A 23195-nucleotide genomic window follows, 5' to 3' on the forward strand; every position below is an offset into this window, starting at 1 on the left:
GCAGTGGTCTCCTACCACTTCTAGGGTAATATACAAACTCCACTCCTCGGTTTTTAAATCCCCTTCCTGCCCTAGGCTTCTCATATATAACTCCCTTTCTTCCATGTTCTCTGTGATCCAGTCATACTGCCCTTCTGGCTGTTCTGTGCTGTTTTCATTGGCTGTCCCTCATCCCTGGTCTCTCCTTCCTCATCTCTGCCTCCCACCTTCCCTGGCTTCCCTCAAGTCTCAGCTCAAGCCTCACGTTGTGCATGAAACCTGTCTCAGTCCCCTTAATCATAATGCCTTCCCTGTGGTGCATATCTCCAATTTCTCATGTATACACCATGTAAGTACCCTGTTTAGAGCATACATCTCCACATAAATGGAGATCATAATAGTACCTGCCTCCTAAGGTGGCTGTCAGGACTAAATGAGGTAATATTTATAACATGCCTGGCAATTAGCAGGTACTTAATAAATGCTCCTCCCCCTTTCCTCCCCTGTCCTTTACAAAGGAATTAAGATTTTTATAGCTTTCATAGGGTAAGACCTTCCGTTTTGAAATGCAACTTTTAATTACCTGTTAAGGATTCCTTCAAGCCAAACAGGAAGGGTCAACTGAGTAGGCATCACTGACATACATCAACTTAGAGGGAATATCTACAGCATCTTAACATTTCTACTTAAAGCCCTGTTTTTTTCCAGAGAAAACGGCTGAAAAAAATAGTCATTTTTAAAGTACGGTTTTCCACGGAACCTGGTGAAGTAGACAGGCCAGTGTGTTGGAAGCTACAAGATCTAGACTCAATTCAAAGTAATTAGAGCCGTCCAAAAGTGGAATTGGTAGTGATCCTTCCCCAACCACAGATCTCCAAGCAGAGACTGAATAGACGATCACTTGCTGGGCATTCTGCAGAGGCGATTTACGTCCATTTACAAATTGTGTACTCTATGTTCCTTCCAAATCCAGGATATGGGGATGAGCAGCCAGTCAACAAAGATTTTTTATGTGCCAGCTATGAGTTGAGCCCCATACTAAGTGGTGGGGATACAAAGAAGGGCAAAAACACAGTCCTGCCCTCTAGAAGCTCACATTCTAAATGGGGAAGACAGCATTCAAACAACTCTGTATACATGGGAGATCACTGCACGACTGGGGAGGCACGAGACATCCCAGGACCTGGGAAAGGCCTCATATGGAAAAATCTAGTTAAATTCTTACAATACTGCAATCCCAAAGAGTCTCCAAGTAGAAGATTTATGGAGAGATGTGGAACAGCTCATCTGATTTTATCAGAAATAACTTCTGTACAAAATCTGAAATAACTGTCTTGCAGAAAGCAGGTTCACTTGGCCCAAGACCAAGATGGTGAGATGTTATACAGACCTCAGGAGGTCACAAAATCATGCCCATGGCCGTTGCCTCATGACCCAGTATAGCTGTTCCCTCCATAAAAGCAGCAGCAGCAGCAGGCTTAACCAAGGAGGAGGGAGCTGCCAACATGGAAATAAGAGAGTAGGGGAAGCAGCTTGCTGCCTGGATTCCAATTTTTAAGATGTCTCCACATTTATTAAGTTCTTCCACTTCACCATCTGGCCAAGGTGTACACTTTTATATCAAAATGAAATGAGGAGCTGATATAGTCCAAATGTGTCTCATTGGGAGCTTCCAATTTCCCATGCCATGTGTTGTAACTGAATATGGGCAATAGTGAGGCTACAGAAGGCTTTAGCCAGATTGGGTTGCACCACTAGGACCTGTGGGCTGGACGCAGACCTTCAGGGCCCATGCTATCAAAGCCCTGCAAACCGGAACTGCAAAGGGAAATGCAGCTATGGGGACCTCTTTTGTTCACATCTGCTCAACAGCTTGAGCCTTGCTGGAGTGCAGGGAAGATCCCCTGGAAATTCTTGCTATCTGTGCCTGGCAATGGGGGCGAGTGGGAGGAAGGACAGACAACAGCCTGAGCTGATGCTGCACCCCATCGGGACGATGGCTTTCAAGAGAAAAGACAATGACAACTGTTTGGTACAGTTTGAGTTTTTCTCTTCCACAAGAGAAATACAAAAGCAATGAGTCCTTTTCTCTTTTAGAAAAACATCATTATTGATTGACGATTGATTGATTTTCGCAACGAAAGGGAAAAGGTAATGTGGGCAGCTCCATCATCTGCTGCCTAGGTTAGTCTAATCCGAATGCAGACAAAACTGTGTCCTTCTTTGCCTCCATTTCTGGAATTCACCCTGAAATCTGATTGTTCACAGGAATTGGACACAAAAGATATATTTAGTCATTGAGTCTATTGCCTCACTGCATATCTTCTCAAACATCTGGAAGGGAGAGAGTGTCCCTCCCCACCTCAGATGATGTAATTAAAGAACCCCGGATGTTTAAAGAGTCTTCCTACAACACCACAACAAATGTGTAAGTCTTTCATCACGTGGAGAGGTTGATAGGGCCTCATCCATTTGATCAGGCAGCTGACATCCCATGGGAAACATCTTGTGATCTGGTAAGAAAATCAGTGGCATCCCTTGTGTGCAAAAGAAATGATGGATTCTATGGTAGAATTGTCCAGACTCAGCGTTCTGTGGATGGAGACCTCTTCACCCTTTCAGGTGTGAGGATGGGGGAGTCTTTTTCCTCGGAAAGAATGCTATCTCCTTGAGGGCAGGCATTGTTTTTATATCTCTAGAACCTAGCATAATGACTGGCAGGCACATGGTGCCACTCAATAAACGGTCAGTGACTGATTTCCCTAGCTATGGCTCCAAGCTGGAAGGAGATCACATTGGGTACATCCCATTGTAACTACATGGTAGATATGCAGAAATCTGGGATTAGAAGCAAATAGGAGAAAGAGAATGGGCTGAGTCACATTTTCTAAGTTGTACCATTCTATCATTGGCCTCCACACACTCCCATTTTGGAGAACATGATGCTACATGGTAATGAATCTCGGAACACCACCCCCTCTGAAAATCAAGATTGTGGGTCAACCAAAGAGCACTGGAAAGACAAACGGAAGCTACCATTAAGCAGTTCGTTTGCTCATGATGACTTCCACAGTGGAAGCGCCACCCAAGATATAATGCGGGACACATATGGTCCAAGACGAAGGCATGCCAGTGCTGTTTCAAATAGAGGGGACAACAGACGGGTTGTCCAAGTGCTTCACTGATGCCCACGAAAAAGTCAGGAAAAAGACCCAGAAAGCTCTGCTGTGACGGGCAGGAAAACCTCTATGGAGAATTTATGGTAACACACATATAAATGTCACCAAGGATGAGAAAACAGGTAGGTTATCATCTGTGCCACTGGAGAGACTGCCACATGGACAGGATAGTGAATCAACTAACATATGGAAGTAAATCGTTTCTAAGGAGTCTCTCCTTGCCTTGTCTTGGGGAGGTGGGAAGGTGGTCTAGACTGGTGATTTCAATGGTACAGGCAGCTGCAGCTGAGGAAGCTCTCTCTACCAAGGAAGATCAGGCACTTCTCTATGACTAGCCATCTTACAGAGTTGCCTGAGGCCCAGGACAGATTAAAGGACTTGACTCTTGCTAGACAGCTGCCATTTGGCCATGGTCCCACAACCTGAAGGTGTCGGCAGAGGTAAGACTTGTCCCCAAATCTTCCTGACTCTAAAGCTAGACTTGTGTCCATTATCTAATTTTTTCTTTCAATAGAGTTTTAATCACTTATGACTTCCCCTCTCTAGGCCTCAGTTTCCTCACATGTCAAGAGAAGCTGGCTCCAAGGCCCCTTCTGGCTCTGTAACTGTGATCCTGTGATCACGTTGACTGCTCTTCCCTGAACTTGCCTTAATTCATCAATATCGCCCTCATGCCGACAGATCCAGAATCGGTCGAGCTTTCCACGGCTGCTTTCCTGCCAGGCATCAGCATCCCAGCTCAGAAACCTACTTTCTGTGGGACCATAGCACGCAAGTTACTTTTTAACCTCTTTGAGACTCTGTTTCTTCAGCTGTAAGATGGGGATAATACTACCTACAGTACTGATGTCATGAGATTGTCCTGAAAAGCAAATGAGATGCAAAGTCACGTAAAACTTGCGAAAGCTTAAAGTCTGAGGAGCAGGAGGAGGAGGGCAGGGTGGTGATGAAAAAGAAGAGAAGGAGGAAGAGGAGGAGAGATAAAGGAAGAAAAAGAGGAAAAATAATGAAGAAAAGGAGAAGAAAAAAGTAGATAATTTTTTTTTAAAAAAAAGAACAGAAGGAGGAGAAAGGAGAGGAGGAGACTGCAATGTTGTTTGTTTTTTTCTCTCCTATCATTATGACGGAGACAAGTATTCATGGTACAGCTAGAATCCATACTGGCTAAAGTGAGCCCTGAGGTATCGTGAAGCCTCCATGAAGAGTCACTGTGAATCCTCCATGAAGAATTGATGTCAAGAGCCCCTTAACTCACCTCCAAGGGCATAAGGGTTGGCAGTAGCTGGAAAAAATCAGTTAATAGACCCAACAGTTTCCAGAAAAAGAAAATCCCACAAAGGCACTGAAAATCAGCAGCATAGCCAGCTGGATTCTAGAGAGCCATGTAAGTGACTAGACATGTATTATTAAGGAACCATGGCAGCGGCAGTGAGAAGGCCAGAGCATGCTATGAGGTCTAGCAATCTGAGACCTAGACCAGATAAGACCCTGGGTCCAAAGACTCTGACCTGTGATCCAGAGGGGGATGCAGAGGGAAGAGAGTGGGAAGAAAGAGAATGACTATATAAAGAGAAAGATGAACAGGAGAGAGGGAAAGGCAGGGAAAGAGAGAAAGAGAAGGTGAGGGATGGGGAGGAGGAGAGGGATAGGCTTAGGAAGAGGGGAGAGCAGACGTCCACGGTTTATGTGAAAGTAGAAACTGAGATCGTTGCCTCAGAGCTCCATACAAAATGAAAGATGGTCGTGGGAGGGAGAGCAGTAATAGGTTGGGACTGAAGGTGATGCTTACTCTGACACTTGAAGGAGGCCAGGTATTTCCAGAAGTCAAGGTAAATGGGAGATCACGGGAAGCACAGAGAACAGTCTATTCAAACGCATACAAACGCAAGAGGGAGGGTCATGTTTGCAGAGCAATGAGTGGGCCAGGATGGTTGGGTGGCAGAGAGCAAGGAGGGAGGTACTACTGCTCCTACTATCCCAGGAACTGTTTACAATCATTGGTCCACAAATAATTTGTATTTGCTCGGTTTATATAGGAATATTTACTCATCTGTGGCCATGTTGTTTCCTCTCACTAAAGTCTAGTTTCACTGAGGGCAAGAACTGTTTCATTTCTGGCTGTCTTTGCATGCCCATTCCTCACACTGTTCCTGGCATACAATCAGTGTTTAATTAATGTTTGTTGAATGTTGATGGAATAAAGGGCTTTGGCTGGCTAACTCTGCACTCTTCTCTTTCTATATGTCTGCGTGGCTGCCTCTTTGTCAGTTTGTTTGCACATCCACTCGCGCCCTCTGACTCTTCCAGGACCAGACCCAGTGCCTCACACCCAATGCACTTCTTCGAGGTTAATTGACGAGGGCACTTCGAGCAGTTTCTATGTATCATGACCTGGCAAAGCTCATTAAGCACATTGTTCATTCCTCCAGATCACTCCTAGAGATGCTGAGGGCTGACCTGATACCGATCTAAGCATCATCCCAATGGACCACATTCTGCTGTAATTTATTACAACAGCCAAATTGAATCCACATGACAGTGCTCAGAGCCAATTTTCATTGAGTTGTCTTTTTTTCTCCCACAGAGATCTGTGGAGACATTATTTTCAGTGATTTATTCAATATCAGACATTGTATCTATTGAATTCCTTTCTTTAATCTTGAACCTCTACCTAGAAAACAGTAAAATTTTCCTGGCTTTATTTCTTCTTCCGATTCCACGTTGATCATGAAGGTAGAGTCAGTGACCTACACTGGCTTGCACAATTTTTCCAAGTCATGGTCTTCAGCATGTGGAATTCCAGTGGCTGGCTGCTACTGACACCGGCACCTACCTTCCTCCCAGATCCATTCTACATGTGGAAAAGGCAGAACCAGGTGCGCTCACTCAGGCCATATCTATCACGTCCCAGAAATGACAGAGAAGCAGCAAAGATCTATAAGGAAAACTGCCAGAAGAAAACTGGTGGGGTCAGTTGGCATCTCTCGCCCTCATGTGCAACCCCTGCTTCTACAAGATATTTTTCTGAGCTGAGTTGAGCCCAAAGATGACGAAGGCATGGGCTCTGTTTCGTGTACCAATGGCTGTGGAGGGTTTCTGGGACACAATCTTCTGATCTTCTCCTCCTCCTTCTTTCTGTGGTCTGGATAAATCCAAGTCAATGCGCCAGTTGAAAGCTGAATGTGAGGTAGTTCCCCAACTACCAGGACGCTTAATTCCCTCTCTGCTGGTTTCCTCTGTCTTTACCCTCCATGGAGACCGAAAAGCAAAGGAAGATGTTTAGTTTGAAATCCAGGAGAAGAAGCTTGTGGGACTAACTTGAACAAATACACACCATGGCACAAAACACACAACAAACGCTTGAACAACATAAGGAATTGAAACACCCAACACAAAGATCACAACCACAGTCCCCCAGGAATGGTTCTGCAGAGTTTAGATTTAAGCACAGCAAAACGACGTCGATTTCCCTGTGAGAATTACAATGCTTATTTCTAACTCTATTTCGGTGATTTAAGCCCAAGTCACTATAAACAGTGCAAATATATAAATTATCTTGGGTGTTTAACCTAGTTCTCTAACTAGGGCACAGAGCTGATGCCTGTAAAAATATTTAAAATGGGAGGTTTAAGTGATGGCAAAGTAAAGCTGGACAACTGACATACTCATGCCTTCCTGCCTTAGAAAAGCTACCAAACAAAATGAGCGAAGCACCGTTTCGTATTATTTATATCGTCTTAAAATCACATGACATTTATCTGCCATTTACATTATAAACTAAAGACACATTTTAAATGAGTCCTACTTCTCATGGTTAAATATTTACATATTTTGATCCTTGGAGTAGCTAATAAAAATGGATAAGTATTTTGTAGGGGTCCAATACATTCTATTTCTGAGGGCTCATAACCCATCATAAATAAAGCATGACCATTTTAAGGAGGCATATGATGCCTTCTTCTCAGAGCTTATACTTAAAAATCATAACTCACCATAAGAAAAAGTACTATGGGACCCTGAAAATATGCCCCAAACACTGATGGATCTGAGAGCTTGTCAATGTAGGCATTCTCTTCAAAGATGCAGGGCACAAGCCATTCAAGCCCACCCATCCTGCGCCCCTCTGGTCCACATCGTCCCGTAAACTCACCACCAGCAGGTCACCCGACGTGCCAGGAGCTGTCCTCGTGTTCTCTCCTCATTGCATGGATACCACCAACGGAGCCCACAAGCTGTCCATCGATTGCTCCTTGCTCTTCTTATGGATAATCATGAGTCTTCGGAAGCACAAGAAGCATTCTGCTCCAGACTCATGGTGACGAGCTTCAGGGCTTTATTGAGCATGCAGGCTCGCCTAGCTGCCAGCCGTTGGCGCCCCTCCCCACACCACATGCCGCTTCATTCCACCCTGTCTCTGGTCACACGTGGCCTCCCTGCTGGCTGCCAGTCCTTTGCACATACATGTCCTTAACTGAAAGGGGAGCTGGATGAGAGAGCCCGGGTGGGTTTGCCGAAGCCTGCTGCTGTTCAAAAACAGATAGAAGCCCCAGCTTGGCTCATTTTGGGGGAAGAGGGGGAGGAGGCGGGGCAGTGAGGTGGCACAGTGGATAGAGCTCTGGCTTTGGAGTCACGAGGACCTGAGTTCAAATCCGTCCTCAGATACGTGATACTTACTGTGTGACCTTGGGCAAGTCACTCAACCCTGACTGCCTCACAAAAGAAAAGGAGGAGGAGGCAATTAGCAGGCAGTATCTACTGTAGGCCAGGGGCTGTGGTAGATATTAGGGACTTAACTGTAAAAATATTTAAATGATAACAAATATACATACATAAACAAAATAGAAAAATGATCCTTTAGAAGGAAACAACATGTGAAATATAAGCATATACAAAATAGATGGGAGGTCCTAGGGCACGAGGAAAGAGCTTGTGGAGTTCTGCCAGCAGTTTGGGAATCTGAGGTGCAAAGAAGAGATTAGGAGCGAAAGCATTCCAGGCATGAAGAAAGCCCGCATTCCCATTCTCTGGCTTCTGGCAGAGCAATGCTTCCTGCATCACTCCTCCAGGAGGGAACGGACGCTGCCTTCTCTACTGTCTACATCCCAATGCAGGACGGCTTCCACAAAATCAGGAAAGAAGATGCTGATGGTAGCAAGGAAGTCGTCCCAGCTGGGAGATTTGGTGTGGTGCCTTCTGCCTTCTTCCTGGTCTAACCATCATCCTGCACCAGCCTGGGCATCCCCAACCCGATCTCTGCCAGTCAGGGGTGCCTGTAGGCATCTCCTAGAGACATTTCCCCACTGGAGAGAACCCTGGCTCCAGAGTCAGCAAGGGACCAAGGTTTGAATCCAGTCTCTGACCAGAATTACTTGTGTGACCTTGGCCCAGTCAAGTAGCTTCCCTGGGCCTCAGTTTTCCTCACCTGTACAACAAGGGGCTCAGGCTAGGTGCCCTCAGAGGCTTTTTTCTGGCTGGGGTCCCACAATTTAACTTTAAAATGTTCCATTCCACATGTCGCAGGTTAAGAATCAAATACCACCCCATCCCTCCCCCAATGTCACATACTCCCTAAATCTCACAGATTTAGAGCCAGAAAGACACTCCTCATATTACAGGTGAGTAAACTGAGGCGGGGGGGTGAAGACATGTGCCCAGAGTCACTCTGGCAGGACACAATAGAAGCGGGGTTTGAACCCCGTTCTTCTGACTTCAGAAGCAGTGTGGTGCTGACCCTCCTGGTCTATCACCTCTAGTCATCCGTGAGAAGAGCACCCCCCGGTCCAGAGCCCACTCTTCCCACGGCATGGTGGGAGCACGTCTGAGCCCAAAGGCAGCAGGGCCTCCACAGAAGCCAGCCTTGTTCCAATGCATGAAGTATTTACCATCTATAAAATATGAAAATTCACCATAAAGGCTGTTAGACATTAGACTTGCCTGAGGCCTGTTGGAACTTGCAACAGAGACAGTCACATATGAAACCTAAATAAACACTGGCTGCATGTTGAATATTCATTAGACATGGGCACTTTCCATAAAAAAATCCACCAGCCAGCTAACTCCCCTCCCTCAACCCAGTAGGCATGTGCTGAGCCAGCCCGAAAATGCCCAGGCCTGATCCAGGCTCACAGTGGGCAGCACCTCACACCCAGGCCTGATCTGGGCTCATAGCGGGCAGTGTCTTACACCCAGCTGCCAATCCTCCAGTACCTGCACCTGTGTCTAGAGCAAACAGGCTCAATGCCATCCCCAACAAGAGAAAGGAATAGCAGCAACTTCACAATAATAATATAAATACAGTGCTTTACACAACCAAACAGCCAATGCTTATTAAATCAACTGAGGCAGAGAATCCATGGGACAAAAATTAAACAGAAAAACCAACCCTGCCTTCTCTTCATCACCAGATGCATTGATGAGGCCCTAAATCTAGAAGCTCATCATGGGTAAGAAGGTGAAGGATACAAGACACCTGTGGGAGGTAAGCTCCCTGAGGGCAGGGTCTGGTTCATTTTTTTGTCTTTGCATCTCCAGGGGAGGGCAAGGAGGGAGAGAAAGAGGGGAGTGAGGGAGCAAGGGAGAGAGGAAGGAAGCAAGTAAGGGAAGGGAAAAGGAGGGCGGATTTATGAAGTACCTATTACGTACCGAGCACAGTACTGAGAGCTCTACAAATAGTATCTCATTGATCTTCATAACAACCTGAGGAGCTGGTTGTTTTATTATACCCATTTTACAGTTGAAGAACTGGTGACTTGCCCAAGGTCACTGCTAGTAAGTGTCTAAGGAAGGAAAAGGAAAGGGAAGAGAAGAGAATAGAGAAGGAAAAATGATGATGATGTGACTATCCTACTGACCTTTTACAGCCCTTACATACATGTTCTTACCTGATCTTCATAATAATCCGTTTGTGGCAGGTAATGCAAATATCATTACCTCCTCAGAACTTGGGAGGTGGAAGGGCTCTTCGGGACCACTGAATCCAACCCATAAACAAAAGGAATTCCTATTCTAACGCAACATGCCCATGGTCCTCCAACCTCCACTGGAAGACCACCACGGAGGGGGAACCGACCAGCTCTCAAAGCAGCCCGTTCTATTTGAGGACGTCTCTCATTTCTAGGAAGTTTTTTTTTCCTGACATCAAACCTAAATTAATCTCTTTGTAACTTCCTCCCATCCAGCCCCGTGGGGACAAATGGAACAAGGTGAATGCCTCCTCCAAATGCCAGCCCTTAGGATCCTCAGAGACATTGTCACGGCCACAGACCCTCCCTTTCTCTTCTCCAGGCTCAGCCCCCCTCCCCCAGTCCTTTCCACTTCTCATATGACACGGACTCCAGATCCTTCTCCATCCTGGTTGTGCTCCTCCTAACACTCTCCTTGTCCTGACTTCACCATATAGCCCAGAATACAATAATCCAGGTGAAGTCTGATAAAGGCGGAGGACAGAGGCTCTCATCTCCCTATTCTGGGAAGCTGCGACCATTTTAGTGCTGACTAACTCATCACACTGCCGCCTCACCTGCATTTTACAGATCAGGAAACTGAGGCCATACAACTAGTTAATGTCAGAGGCAGGTTCTGAAGTCAGGTCTTCCCGACTCTAAGTCAGGCACTCTATTCACTCTGCCTAAGTAAATGCCTCTAGTCTAACCAACATTAATGCATAACCATTTTAAACGAGCAGATGTGTCTTTTATCTGTCTGCTCACAAGACAAGCAGACTGAGCATCTTATCCAAACTCCTAAGGATCTGACTCCTCATGCATATATATATATATATATATATGTGTGTGTGTGTGTGTAGGTGTATAAATATATATATATATATATATATATATATATATATATATATATGTATGTATATATCTCACCGTTCAGGTTCTCTGTTAAGGCACACCATAGTTGGAGTCAGCCAGAGGTGGGGGAGAAGCTCTGTATCCTAAGCCACTCCATTTTTTGCTGGCTCCTTGAGGAAAGGCTTTGTTTGATTTTTGTCTTGGATCCCAGCATTTAGCACCATGAATGGCACACAGTGGATGATTTAGAAGTACTGGTTGAATGGAAATGAACTGAACCTCTTCAACTAACTCATGCGTGAGAAGAAGAAAGAAGAAGGATATGTGTCCTGCTCAGGTTTCAGATACAGGTACAAGGGAAGGGGCTAATAATATTTTTATCAACAGGAAAACTGAGAGTGAATGAATGCATGAATGAATAAATGAATTAGTTAATCACAAATGTATTAAGTGCTTGCTACATTTCAAGCATTATGCTAAGCTCTGTGAATACAGATACCAAAAAAAGTGCAACCAGGTACTACCCTTAGGAAGCTTACATTCTAATAAGGGGATAGCCAGGGAAGAATATTTTGGTCTGGGAAGTCACAGGGATGGTGCGTGGAACCAAAGGACAGTCCATTTCCAGAAATGGACAGTCCTTTCCCAAAGTGATGGCAGTGATGAGATGATTACAGTCCCGAGGTCAAGAGGTCCAATAGTGGAGTGGGAGCAGGAAGGTCCATGAACTGGCCTGAATTGTCTCATGGTGTTTAGAGGTAAGCAGCTTAGTTTCTCCCAGAGTTCCAGGTTGATGGGGCTGATAGCAGCAGCAGAAACAAAAGCAGAAACATCAGGGCAAAAAATGGCTGGGAAGAGGGAGGAGATGAAAATCAGTTGAAGGAAGCAGGGAAGCCTCCCTGGAGGAAAAAATACCTGAGCTGCAACTGGAAGGAAGATGAGGATTCTGTCAGGCAGAAGGAAGGAGTCAGTGCCTTCTGGGCACAGATCGGTTCTGGCAAAAGCACAAAAAAGGAGAATGGGGCATCAAGTCTGGGAGTCCAGTTTGGCCCAAATGTTGAGCCCAGGTAGAGAAGGAAGATGAAGTATAGCTAGAAAGTACACTGGAAGGCAGAGCGAGGAGAGCTGTAAAGACCAGGGCAGGGGAGAATATTATCTTAATGGAGAAAAATGGGCTCACGAATGGCTGGATAAGTCAACTAACTCTAGTCGCCTATTTTTCACAGGCTGAGTTCCAACCGTGGGTGGCACAATTCCAGCCAGATTAACAGCCATGTATTCTAGAGGGCACAGATACTCCCAGGGAGTATTTGGAGGGTTCAACCCAATTAGCACCAAAGCCCTTGGCACCAACTTCGTGCCAAGAGAAAGATATCCAGGCACTAAAACGAAATGGATTCCAACTTCTGCCATTTAACAAAGTGCTGCCACAAACAGACACATGCACAGACAGGTCAATCCGATTCACTTCACAAGCATCTGAATACCTACTGTGAGCCAGGCACTGAAGACACGAAGACAAAACCAAAAGTGCCCTGCCTGGCCCTGCCCTCAAAAAACTTACACTTCACTAAGGGAAAATAACATGTACACAAATAGATAAATAAAAACCTATTAATTATTGGCACTTTCCCTACTACCTACAAGCATGCCTACATCTCTTCCAGGCTTTACAATTAAAAAAAAAATCACTTGGCCCTACCATATCTTCAAGCTATAATCTCCTATTTCTCCTCCTTTTCTTAGCCAGACTCGCTGAAGGCATCCATACTTCTTGCCTCAAATCTCATTACTCCACTAAAACTCCCTCCAAAATTACCGATGATCTCCTGATTGTCAAACGTGACCATCTTTTCTCAGTTCCCAGTCTTCTGGACCTGTCTGTGCTATCTGACACCACTGACCACCCTCTCCTCCTGCATACTCTCTTTTCCCTTGCTTTCCAGGACACTGATCTCCTTAAGGTCAGGGATTCTTAACCCAGGATCCACAACGTTATTTTAAAAAACATTTTGATTACTGTATTTCACTACAGTTGGTTTTCTTTGTAACTCTACGCATTTTATTCTATGAACTTAAAAATAGGAGTTTGAGAAAAGTTCTATAGGTTTCACAAGATTGCCAAAGGTTTCCATGACCCAAAAGAATATTTTCTCTAGGTCCTCTTCATTTCTTTCCTACTGGCCCTCCTATGTCTCCTTGGCTGGCTCGCCATCCATGCCTTGCCCGACTGGGGTATTTTCAAGGCTCTGTCCTATGAAGTGAGCAGGGATTCTGTCATCTCTCCCTCTCCTTCTCCCCTTCTCTTCTCCCCCTCATTCTTCTTCCTCCTCTCCCCTCCCCTCATCTTCAACAATTCTCATGTATTTCACCACCAAGTCTAAGCAGAAGAGTCTGGATCCAAATAGCCAGCCTTAGTTTTTATCCCAAATGCTAGCCTACATCACCAACTGCCAATTAGGCATTTCACACTGTATCTCAAACTGCATGTATCCAAAATAAAAATCATTACCTTTCCCACCAAACTTATCCTGAACTGTATCTTCACTGCTGTTTCTATCACAGACACCATCATCATTCTACTCACTCAGGTCCAGAAACTCGGGGTTACCCTCAATTCCTTCCTCATCCTGATTGATTTGTCAAGCCTTGTAAACTGCCCTCAACATCATTCCTGGGGCCTATTCTCTTCTTTCTCCACACATAATCCCCACCTGAGATTGCTGCTCAGGGATGATGAGATGATGGCTGACAATTAAAAGAGGCCAGAGCTGCCCCGGTACTGTCCGGCTTCTCTTCTCCACCACGAAGAATGACGTTTGGGACAGAAAGGATGAAGGAAGTTGGCAAATAAGGAACCAAGGCCCATGATGAGTAACAAAAGAGTAGGGGAATAATGAGCTTCCGAGGATGAATTCATCACTTGACTCACATCCTTGAATAGCGAAAGCCCTGGCCAAGGTGTGATGGCTGAACCACTCTTAGTAACAGGCCCTCCTGCTTGACCGAATCCTCATCTTCCTTCCAGTTGCAGCTCAGGTATTCTTTCCTCCAGGGAGGCTTCCCTGCTTCCTTCAATTGATTTTCGTCTCCTCCCTCTCCCACCCAGCCAACAAGGCTGGAGAAGGGTAAATGCCTTAATTTTCCAAAAAGTGAAGAGGATGGCAAAGGCAAACTAGAGCTCAGTGTGTTTGAGTTTTATTCCTGGGGAAGTTCTATAATTTATTATTAGAGAGATGCATAAGAATGTGGTAGGGGGGAGGGGGGTTAAGCCAGTAAGGCTTCTTCACCAAGAACAGGTCATACCAGGCTAGCCTGATTACCTTTTTTGACGAGGTAACTGGACCAGATCAGAATGCCACACCTAGGCTTGAGCCAAGCACTTGGTAGAGTGCCTGAGGGCTGGGGCTCTCTCACTTTTTGTCTTTTTATCCCCAGTGCTTAGCACAGTGTTGGCACACAGTAAGTGCTTAATAAATGCTTATTGGTTGGTTGATAAAGCATCCCTTGTAATTCTTACAGAAAAGATGGACAGATATGGGTGAGATATAAGTCCAATTAGACAGATTCAGAAATCACTGGATGGTCAGGCTTCAGGGTTCATTATAACCTGGGAGGAGGCCGCTGGTGGAGTACCCAGGAATGGATGCTAGGACCTGGATTGTTTCACATTTTCTGTGGGAGAATGCCTCGGATAAAGGCCTAAGGAGTAAACTTCCATATCAAGTTTTCAGACATCACAAAGCTGAGGACACCAAGACATTGGATGACATGCTAAGAATCCAACGAGATCCCAAAAGACTAAACATTACATTGACTCAAACGAGATTTAATTTAATAGGGGAAAATGCAATCTTAAACTTGGGTTCCAAAAATCGATTTCAGCAGTACCAGATGTATGAAAACGACCTGGGGGTTTCAATGGCCTGCAGACTCCATATGAATAACTTGTGTGACACAGTCGTCAAGGAGAGATAATGTGATCACACTAAGGGGAGCATGGCTTCCAAGAACAAGTCGGGGAAAGTAGATACCTGGTCCTCCGCCCTAGGCAGACTGCTGAAGAGCGCTGTGCTCAGTCCATGGCTCCACATTTTAGGAAGGAAATTGAGAGGCTGAAAAATGTCTAGAGGAGACGCTTAGAATGATAAAAGGCCTTGAATTCATCTCCTATGATGAGGAGTTGAAAGGAATGGGGATCTTTAGCCTGGAGAATAAAACACTTAGGAAGAACATCATAGCTGTCTCCACTCACTTAAAAGGCTGTAATGCAGAAAAGGGATAATTACATTCATCCAATTTGGCCCCAGAGGGCTAGGCTCCATTGCAGGCAAAAGTTTGGGGGGTGCTGCAAAGAGGTCAGTCTAGGCTTGACTTTAGGAAAAACTTCCTACCAATAAGAGAAAAGGATGGAATAAGCATTTATTATTCACCTCCTCTACATCGAGCACTGTGCTTCATGAATATTATCGCATTTGACCTTCTCAACAACCCTGGGAGGCAGATGCTATTATTATCTCCATTTTAGAGATGAAGAAACTGACTCAGACTAAATGACTCATCCTCGATCACATGGCTAGTAAGTTTCTGAATTCAGATTTGAACTCCGGTCTTCCTGACTCCAGGCTGGACTGCTTCTTGACTCCCAACTTCAGTGTGCTATCCACAAGTGGACCTCCAAGATGTGTCCAAGATGGGCTACTTGGACTTATTCGAATTATTGAGGTGCAGCCCCTTTGCCAAAAAGATGCTCCCAATCTGTGGAGTTTCTCGGGTATCAAGGCATCAAAAGGTCATATGTTAAAAGCTGGAACAGACTTCAAAGGCCATCCATCTAACCCAACCTCCTTATTTCACAGATGAGGAAACTGAGGCCCAGGAAAGTAAAGTGATCTGTCCAGGGTCACTCAGGTAGTAAGTGTCCGAGACAAATTTCAAACCCAGATGTTCTAACTCCTAGGCTAAGTCTTGCCTCTGACACCTACTATGTGAAACAAGTAAACACTCTCCCTCTCAGTACGCATAGGTCGCCCATCTGGTTCACTGAAACAAGTGCCCATGTCTATGAGTTCACAGATCCAGAATGTTGGGTCTTTTGTTAAATATTCTTTAGCTTCACAGATATAAAACATGAACCTGACCCCAGCTTCCAGACTCAGGCATGTTTTAATAAGGGACCATTCCTGCATTCAGCTGCAGCCTGGCCCTCTAAGGCTCCAAGAGCTGGCCTCTGTCTTGATGGAACTGGACCACATGTGCTCCAAAGCAACTGCTCCCCATCCCCCAAAGCTCGATGTGATCATGGCTTGATGACATTTCCTTCTCAAATGCAATTCCGCTATGGCACTTTATCAGTCCAGAGCCCCGAATTAGCCACGGAAAATAGAATTCAATCAGCTCCTACATGGGGAAATCTAGGTCCTCATCAACTATCCGTGTAGAGAAAAAAGCAAATCTCTACTGACCCACAGCCTCAGCCAGTAAGAACCCCTTACTATAAACGGATGATCAAACAGTGGGAAGTGACAGATTCAGAGTCCTGGGTGTGGGTTCCAATCCTGAGTCTGTAACTTACTGCCCAGCTGATGTTGGGCAAGTCACCCTTGGCCCCAGTTTCTTCATCTATACAAAGAAGGGTCTGGACCAGATGACATCTTTGGTCCTTTCTGGCTCTTGATCTGCAATCGTTTGGTTCCCTTCCCCAGCAAATTTCACAAATTTGGATTGTTGTACTTACCAACATGCTCAACCTAGATAATCCTCCCCCCCCAAGCCCTTCAGCTTAGGCCCCAAGGTGTGCTTCATGTGCCACTGCTAATGAAGAGTTTGGGGAGCATCCCAGCTAGACCTGCTGCCCAGGAATAGAACTGACCCATGCTGCTCCTGAAATTCTTAGGGATGTAGATTCCTCCAAAGTCTGAGCTGACAGATATGAGGTGTCGGGCTAGCCTTGCCAGGTTAAACACAGCTAGTAAAGCCTCGTGCCCCACTTTCCTGGCACTAGAAGGAAGCACCCGGGCCAGAGTTCCTGAGAGAAAGAAATATGGAGTCATCTGCCCCTCTGACATCAACATCAGCTTATTATCATTATTCCATGCCTGTACACCTTGATCCAAACCTCCTCCTCGAAAGCTGTTCCAAACCAATTCCTCCCCAGGGCAGCCAATTACGCTATTTTGGGGAGCTATTCAGATGTGGTACCTAACCAGTACAAGAAATCTGAGAGCACCCTACATAAAAGATGGGGCTTCATTCAGCCAGCATTCAAACTGTCATTGGTCCAGGTTTTGTGGGTTTCTTCAGGTCCCATACAACTCAAGCAGAGAGAGGCCTTAGAAATCACCAAGTCCAACTGCCTTTTTTTACCAAAAAGGAAACTGAGGAAACCCAGAAAATTGAAGTGGTTTCTCCAAGGACCCACAAATAATGAGAGCACCAGACATGGGATTTGAACCAGGTCTTCTGGCCCCAAAGTCAATGCTTTTCCCATGGCTCCACCCTGTCTAACTGCCCATGATAAACTGTTCATCTTGGTCTTGGCATTTACAATTCATGGTGCTCATGTGATGTCACTGGAGGGAGTAACTTTGGAACATTTTCCAGATGAAAAAACTGAGGTTAAGTAACATGGTCAAAGTCACATGTTAATTAAGTGATAAAGATGTCACTAAGCCCCAGACTTGAACCCTTCATTGGAATCCCTCAGCATTTATACCTTAAGAGCCCCAAGGGGGACACTGCCTACACAGTACCAGCCCATGTTGGCCAATAACATTTGCTAGTTTTAGTCACAAGAACACTCACTACTCCTGGTCACAAGAGACCTACGTCCCTCTACTACATATACTGGGGGTGTTAAGCTCTTGAGTCAAGGGCGAAAAAGAAAAGACAAGAATCCACCATACCAGATCCAGGCTGAGCAGGTGGAAAGGCTGGGGAATTAAGGTCATCCTTCCAGAGGATCTGAGTTGTGACAGAGTATGACCTTCTGTACTGCCCCTCACCTCCACCCCTTGCACAAAGACCATTGCAGCCTTCCCTCATAGCTCATATAAAGCAAAAACAAAACGAAACACCTAAGGTACCTACTGACTTTTGAAAAATACATTGCATCATTCATAATGGAAAACAGGCTTTTTCTATTATACTTACAAGTTTGTGGAGTTTTTTTTTACCATTTCAATTTATAAATTGAAATTGAAATATAAAATAAGCTATTAACACTGCTTTCTTTTTATTTTAAAACAACAAAGACTTGTGAAGTCTTAAAAGAAAAATTGGATTCAGAAAATATGAAGGTTCAATCATGTATAATGAGCAAAACCGTGGCAAATATGAAATCAAAGGATTGTGGGAAAAGCTGACTGTCATTACATGAAGTAATGCATCTCACTAATGAAACAGACCTTTTTGAAATAATGCAAGAGTAAAAGTCTCACAGATAAACTCAAACGATACAACAAAAAGATCCAGAGAACAGAGAAAAAGAGAAGGAAACTCCAATATGTAAAATGTGACTTCATTTGGCTACATAAAAAACTTCATATATAAAGTCAAAACATATCAGAGCCAATTTATTTGCCCCCGATTGATGGCTGACACGCACATCAAGTTCCACAGAATCATTATTTAAACACAGTGCTACAGAGGAAAGAGGGCAGGGTGGAGAGCTGGAGGACTGGGATTAGGTTCCCACCTCTGCCCTTCCTAGCTGTGGGACTCGCAAGTCGCCTCAGGACCCTGGGCCAGTTTCCACAACCGTAAAATGCGCAAGTCTTTAGGAGTTCTTCAAGGGGAGCCCACAAACTTCTCTTTAAAAACATGTCGATTACCGCACTTCCATATAATCAGTTTCCTTCATAATACAATGGGTTTTATTTGATGAATTTGAAGACATGATTCTGAGAAGGGGTCTATAGGCTGATCCCCCAGCCGGCTACCCAAGGGTGGTCCAGGACACACAGAAAACAAACCCTTGGACTAGATGATTTCTTGGGACCCTCCCTCCAAACTCTCAAAGTATAATCATATTCGTATTTTCTATGTAAATCACCGACACAGAAGACCTTTTTACAGGCAATAAATAAGCATTCCCTTCTGGTCCTGGAGTTTGCTAACAAACTCCCATATTACCTAGACAATCATTTGTAAACCACCACACTTGGCATAATTTATGTAAACTTTGTCTCAATGGCAGTCTCAATATACAAAGGAAACAGGGAAAGAAAGTCTTGGTAGTTTTTAAAATAAGAAGAAAGGAGTGTTAATAGCTTAGTTTATATTTCAATTTCAAATTATAAATTGAAATGGTTAAAAAAAACCTGTAAGTATAATAGAAAAGGCCTGTTTTCCATTACAAATGGTGAAATGTATTTTTCAAAAGTCAGTAGATACCCTAGATGTTTTGTTTCCTGTGGTGGTATTGGGGGGGGACCTTAAGAATCAACATTGAAGCAGCCAGTGTCACAGCAAGCTCCAATATGGTACCCCCAGTCTGAGCCATACCATGCAAAGTCAAAGGAAAAGAAAGTCAAAGGCAGGAAAGGATGAGTAGGTCCCTAATAAGATCCAGCCTGCATACCGACAGCAAGGATCACAGCTAGTATTTATATAGCACTTTGGGGATTTGCAAAGTGCTTTACAAATGTTTTCTCATTTTCTCTGTCATAACAACCCTGGGACATAGCTGCTATTATTTTGTGGGAGGTAGCTGCTATTATTTTATCTGTCTTACAGATGAGGAAATTGAGACAGACAAAGGTTAAGTGACTTGCCCAGGGTCTTATAGTCAGGGTCTGAGACTGGATTTGAACTCAGGTTTTCCTTAGACTCATAAATATCATGACATCCACTAGCCTTGGGGGTTGAGGAGTCCCCTGGGTAGGTACCTAATGGGTAATTAGTTGGACCTCGAACTCCTTAAACAGGAGTTCAAGAAACAGCCAGGATGTAAGAAAGAGACATACCAATAACTATTCTGTGAGCTGTGGGCCCTCTGGACCTTAAAACATCAATAAATCCTCAGGAGTGAGTATTTTTTAAATTGAAGTTTGATTATTTTCAAACGTACATCATGTTCTTCTGGAAATTAAGGAAAGGAAAGATTCAAGGATTTGGGTTCTGATCCACTCCTGAAACAAAGCACTATGGAGAAAACCTCTCTGCTCCCCCCTACCCACCCAAGCATGGAGGGAATAGAAGCATGTGGGCTTGGCAAGGAAGGACATCCGGCTCAAGTCTGGAAAAATGAGAGAGCGCTGAGATCCAGTTAAGGCAGACCATAAAACAACTGGGTGGCTCTCCCATAAGCACCAAGAACTGGGGGAATTTTAACCCCGACTTGATTGGATTAGATCATATCAGTGTAAGATGCCCAAATCTCTTTTCCATCCTTTCTGCGTTATTTGTGTCAAAGCCCAGGATTTATTTTGCAGCCACAAGTGTTGCCCCCAGGTTCTGCGATGGTGAAGTCATAAATTCACCAGGGTTTGATCGCTGGGTAATAAAAGTACGAGTTCAATGGAAAACAAAACAACGAAAACAATCGGGCAGGACTATAAAGACAAACAAGAAACTCAAGGTAAGCACGCACATTTCCCATTCTAAAATTTCAGAGGAAGAAATCTGATTTCTCCATCTGCTTGGCAAGAGCATCCCTTCACTCCCCCAATGGAGGCTCACCACTGGCTCGCCGATGCTACTCAGGGCCACCACCCTGCTGAGGCTCTCCACCCAAGGACAATCCCACAAGGGGCCCACCTTTTTCTGCAGCACGTTGATCTTCCTTTCCTTCACTTCCAGCATGTCCTTCATATCTCGGATCTCTCCGGCCAGCGTCCCTTTCTCTTCCGTGAGGTCCTGTAGCTGTTTGGTCTTTTTGTTGAGGAAAGATTCTTTCTCTTCCAGTCGTAATCTCAGGGCATCAACCTAAAAACAGAGGATTGAAAAAGGGACGGTGAAGATTTTAATAAAGATAACCTCGAGTCTATCCCAGTTTATCAGTCGTGAATTTGGACATAGGGACAACTTGAGATCAGCAGAGTTCAATTACTTGTTTATAGAAAGAAATTAGATACAGAGAATGACTGAGCTTGAAATGAGCCAAATTCTAACACAAGAAGGTAATAATAATAATAATAATTTTATATAGCTAGTACGATGTGCCGAGCACTGTGCTAAACGCCTTACAAATATTGTCTCCTTTGATGCTCACAACAGTCCTGTGAGGTAAATACTATTTGCTTTCCCCATTCTCCAGATGAGCAAACTGAGGCAATCAGGGGTTAAGTGCCATGATTTGAAATCAGGTCTTCCTAACTCCAGGTCTAACACTCTACCCACTGAACCACCTAGCTGAGAGAATAATGGCTGGTTGGTCCCTAAAAGGGACACCAGCATCAGTGCATCCTTGCTCAGGAGTACCTAAGCCCAACTTCTTTTCATGATCACTCATGTTAAAATAAAATCATGTGTTCTCACTCTACCTCCTAGCATACTTATGAAATACAGCAGGGAGGGGGGAAAAGGGGATTAAAGTCCTAGGTAATGTGACACAGTCAATTCAGATTGATGGACCGTCTAAAAGTTGTGCTCCTCTTGGCAGCTTCTTCCCTCTTTGTCTACCTTCCTGCTATCGTCGCTGCCAAAGGAGAAGAGAGCCATAGAGGATGCGTTCTGTTCTTTCACGGGTTGCCCAAAGGTTCTTGTTGTGGTGGTTATTGGTTTGTCCTTCATTCTCAGGAAGGACCAATGACATCAGGAGGGTGATGTCTTGACTTGCAAGCGAATTGGATTTAAGTGAGGGAGGGCTTTGCAAAGTCATCAGCCTCGCTCTCTTCTCTGGAGCCATCTGGGTCCAGTGACAAGATAGAGATCAGGAGGACTGGCAATGATGGCACAAAGTAGAAGACCTTGGCCATTTTAAGCTAAGGTCTTTCCCAGGTCTCAGTTTGTCTAAGGCAACACCCATTCAGTGTTTAAGGGCTAGGTAAGAATTGAGACATAAGATGACCTAGTTTTCCATCACAAAAGAATCAATCTGGGAGGGAAAGACCCTCTGGGTTTTGGGACCAGACAGAAAATGACTGCTATTTGCACTCACTCTGAGCCATGAAAACAAAAACCATGAGCAAGCCAGGCTTTGACTGGGACCTATTGTTGGCCAATCAGTGAAAACCAGTGATTTGGGTTTAAAGGCATAGCCAAGTGGTTCCATTTGAATCATGATGGGCTTTTTCAAAGCCTGCCTTTTCAGAGCTATATTTCCAGAAATCATTAATGAAACTACATGAGACAAAAGAGTCAATTGTCCCAGCCTTTAAAAAAAAAGAATAAATAAATAGGGAAGAAAAAAAAATCTAGCCCCCAAATCTTAAGATATCTTGTGAAGTATAAGCCATTGAAAATTATATTCCTCTGGACAGAGCACCCACATGTAAGGGTATGACTCCCCCCATGGACAGGAGGAGGGAGGAGGAGGAAGAAGCTGCTCAAAGATTATTTATGCACAGAATAGGTAGGCATGGGTAAGTTGACCACATGGCCCAAATAACTGGAGGCAGCCATTATACTGATGGGATCCAGACCAGTCTTAACCATATCACTCTGCTACTTAATACACTTCAGTGGCTCCCAATCACCTCTTCTGCTTGGCTTTTACACAACTTCACCTCCTGACTCTTCCTGCCTTTCCAGCTTCTTCTATGCTCCTCCTTCCACGGCCTCTCTGGCCCAGTCCACGTCCCACTCTCCATCTCCCATCTCTTGCCTTTGCCCTGGCTATCCCCCATGTCTACAATGCTCTTGCTCCCCACCTCCACTTCTTGGAATCCCAGGCTTCCTTCAAGACTCAGCTCCAGGACTGCCTTCCAGGAAGGTTTTTCTGATCTTCCCAACTATGAGTGCCCTCCCACCGAAAACCTCCTTCCATCACTCTTTAAACATTCTGTAAATATAAATGCATATATGAATATATAATTTGTATTTACATATGCATAGATATATGTAAATACTAATGTATAATATATATTATTCATAAATATGTAAATAATACACACATACACACACCCACACCATGTAAACTGTCTCCCTCATTGGAACGTAAGCTTCTTGAAGGCAGGGGCCACTTCATTTTGGTTCTGTATCCCCAGTGCTTCCACAGTGCCTGGCCAACAGTAGCCATCTGATCAATGCTTGTGGTACAGTAGCTACAGTATTGGATTGGGAATCAGGATTTGGAACC

The 23195-nt window shown here is 44.6% G+C and overlaps 1 protein-coding gene across 6 annotated transcripts in view; it reads right to left on the minus strand.

Moving 5' to 3' along the window:
- The window catches only part of ERC2 (ELKS/RAB6-interacting/CAST family member 2), a 1023879-nt gene that overhangs the window by 647217 nt on the left and 353467 nt on the right, over positions 1-23195 (minus strand). For all 6 annotated transcript variants that reach the window (XM_020970639.2, XM_078152062.1, XM_078152065.1 and 3 more), the window contains one exon: positions 20714-20881. In XM_020970639.2, coding sequence (XP_020826298.1) covers positions 20714-20881 — 168 coding nt within the window. The remainder of the gene's footprint in view (positions 1-20713; positions 20882-23195) is intronic.

This window comes from Phascolarctos cinereus, unplaced genomic scaffold (genome assembly GCF_003287225.1).
Source record: "Phascolarctos cinereus isolate Bilbo 61053 unplaced genomic scaffold, phaCin_HiC Scaffold_4;HRSCAF=312, whole genome shotgun sequence".
Taxonomy (NCBI): Eukaryota; Metazoa; Chordata; class Mammalia; order Diprotodontia; family Phascolarctidae; genus Phascolarctos; species Phascolarctos cinereus.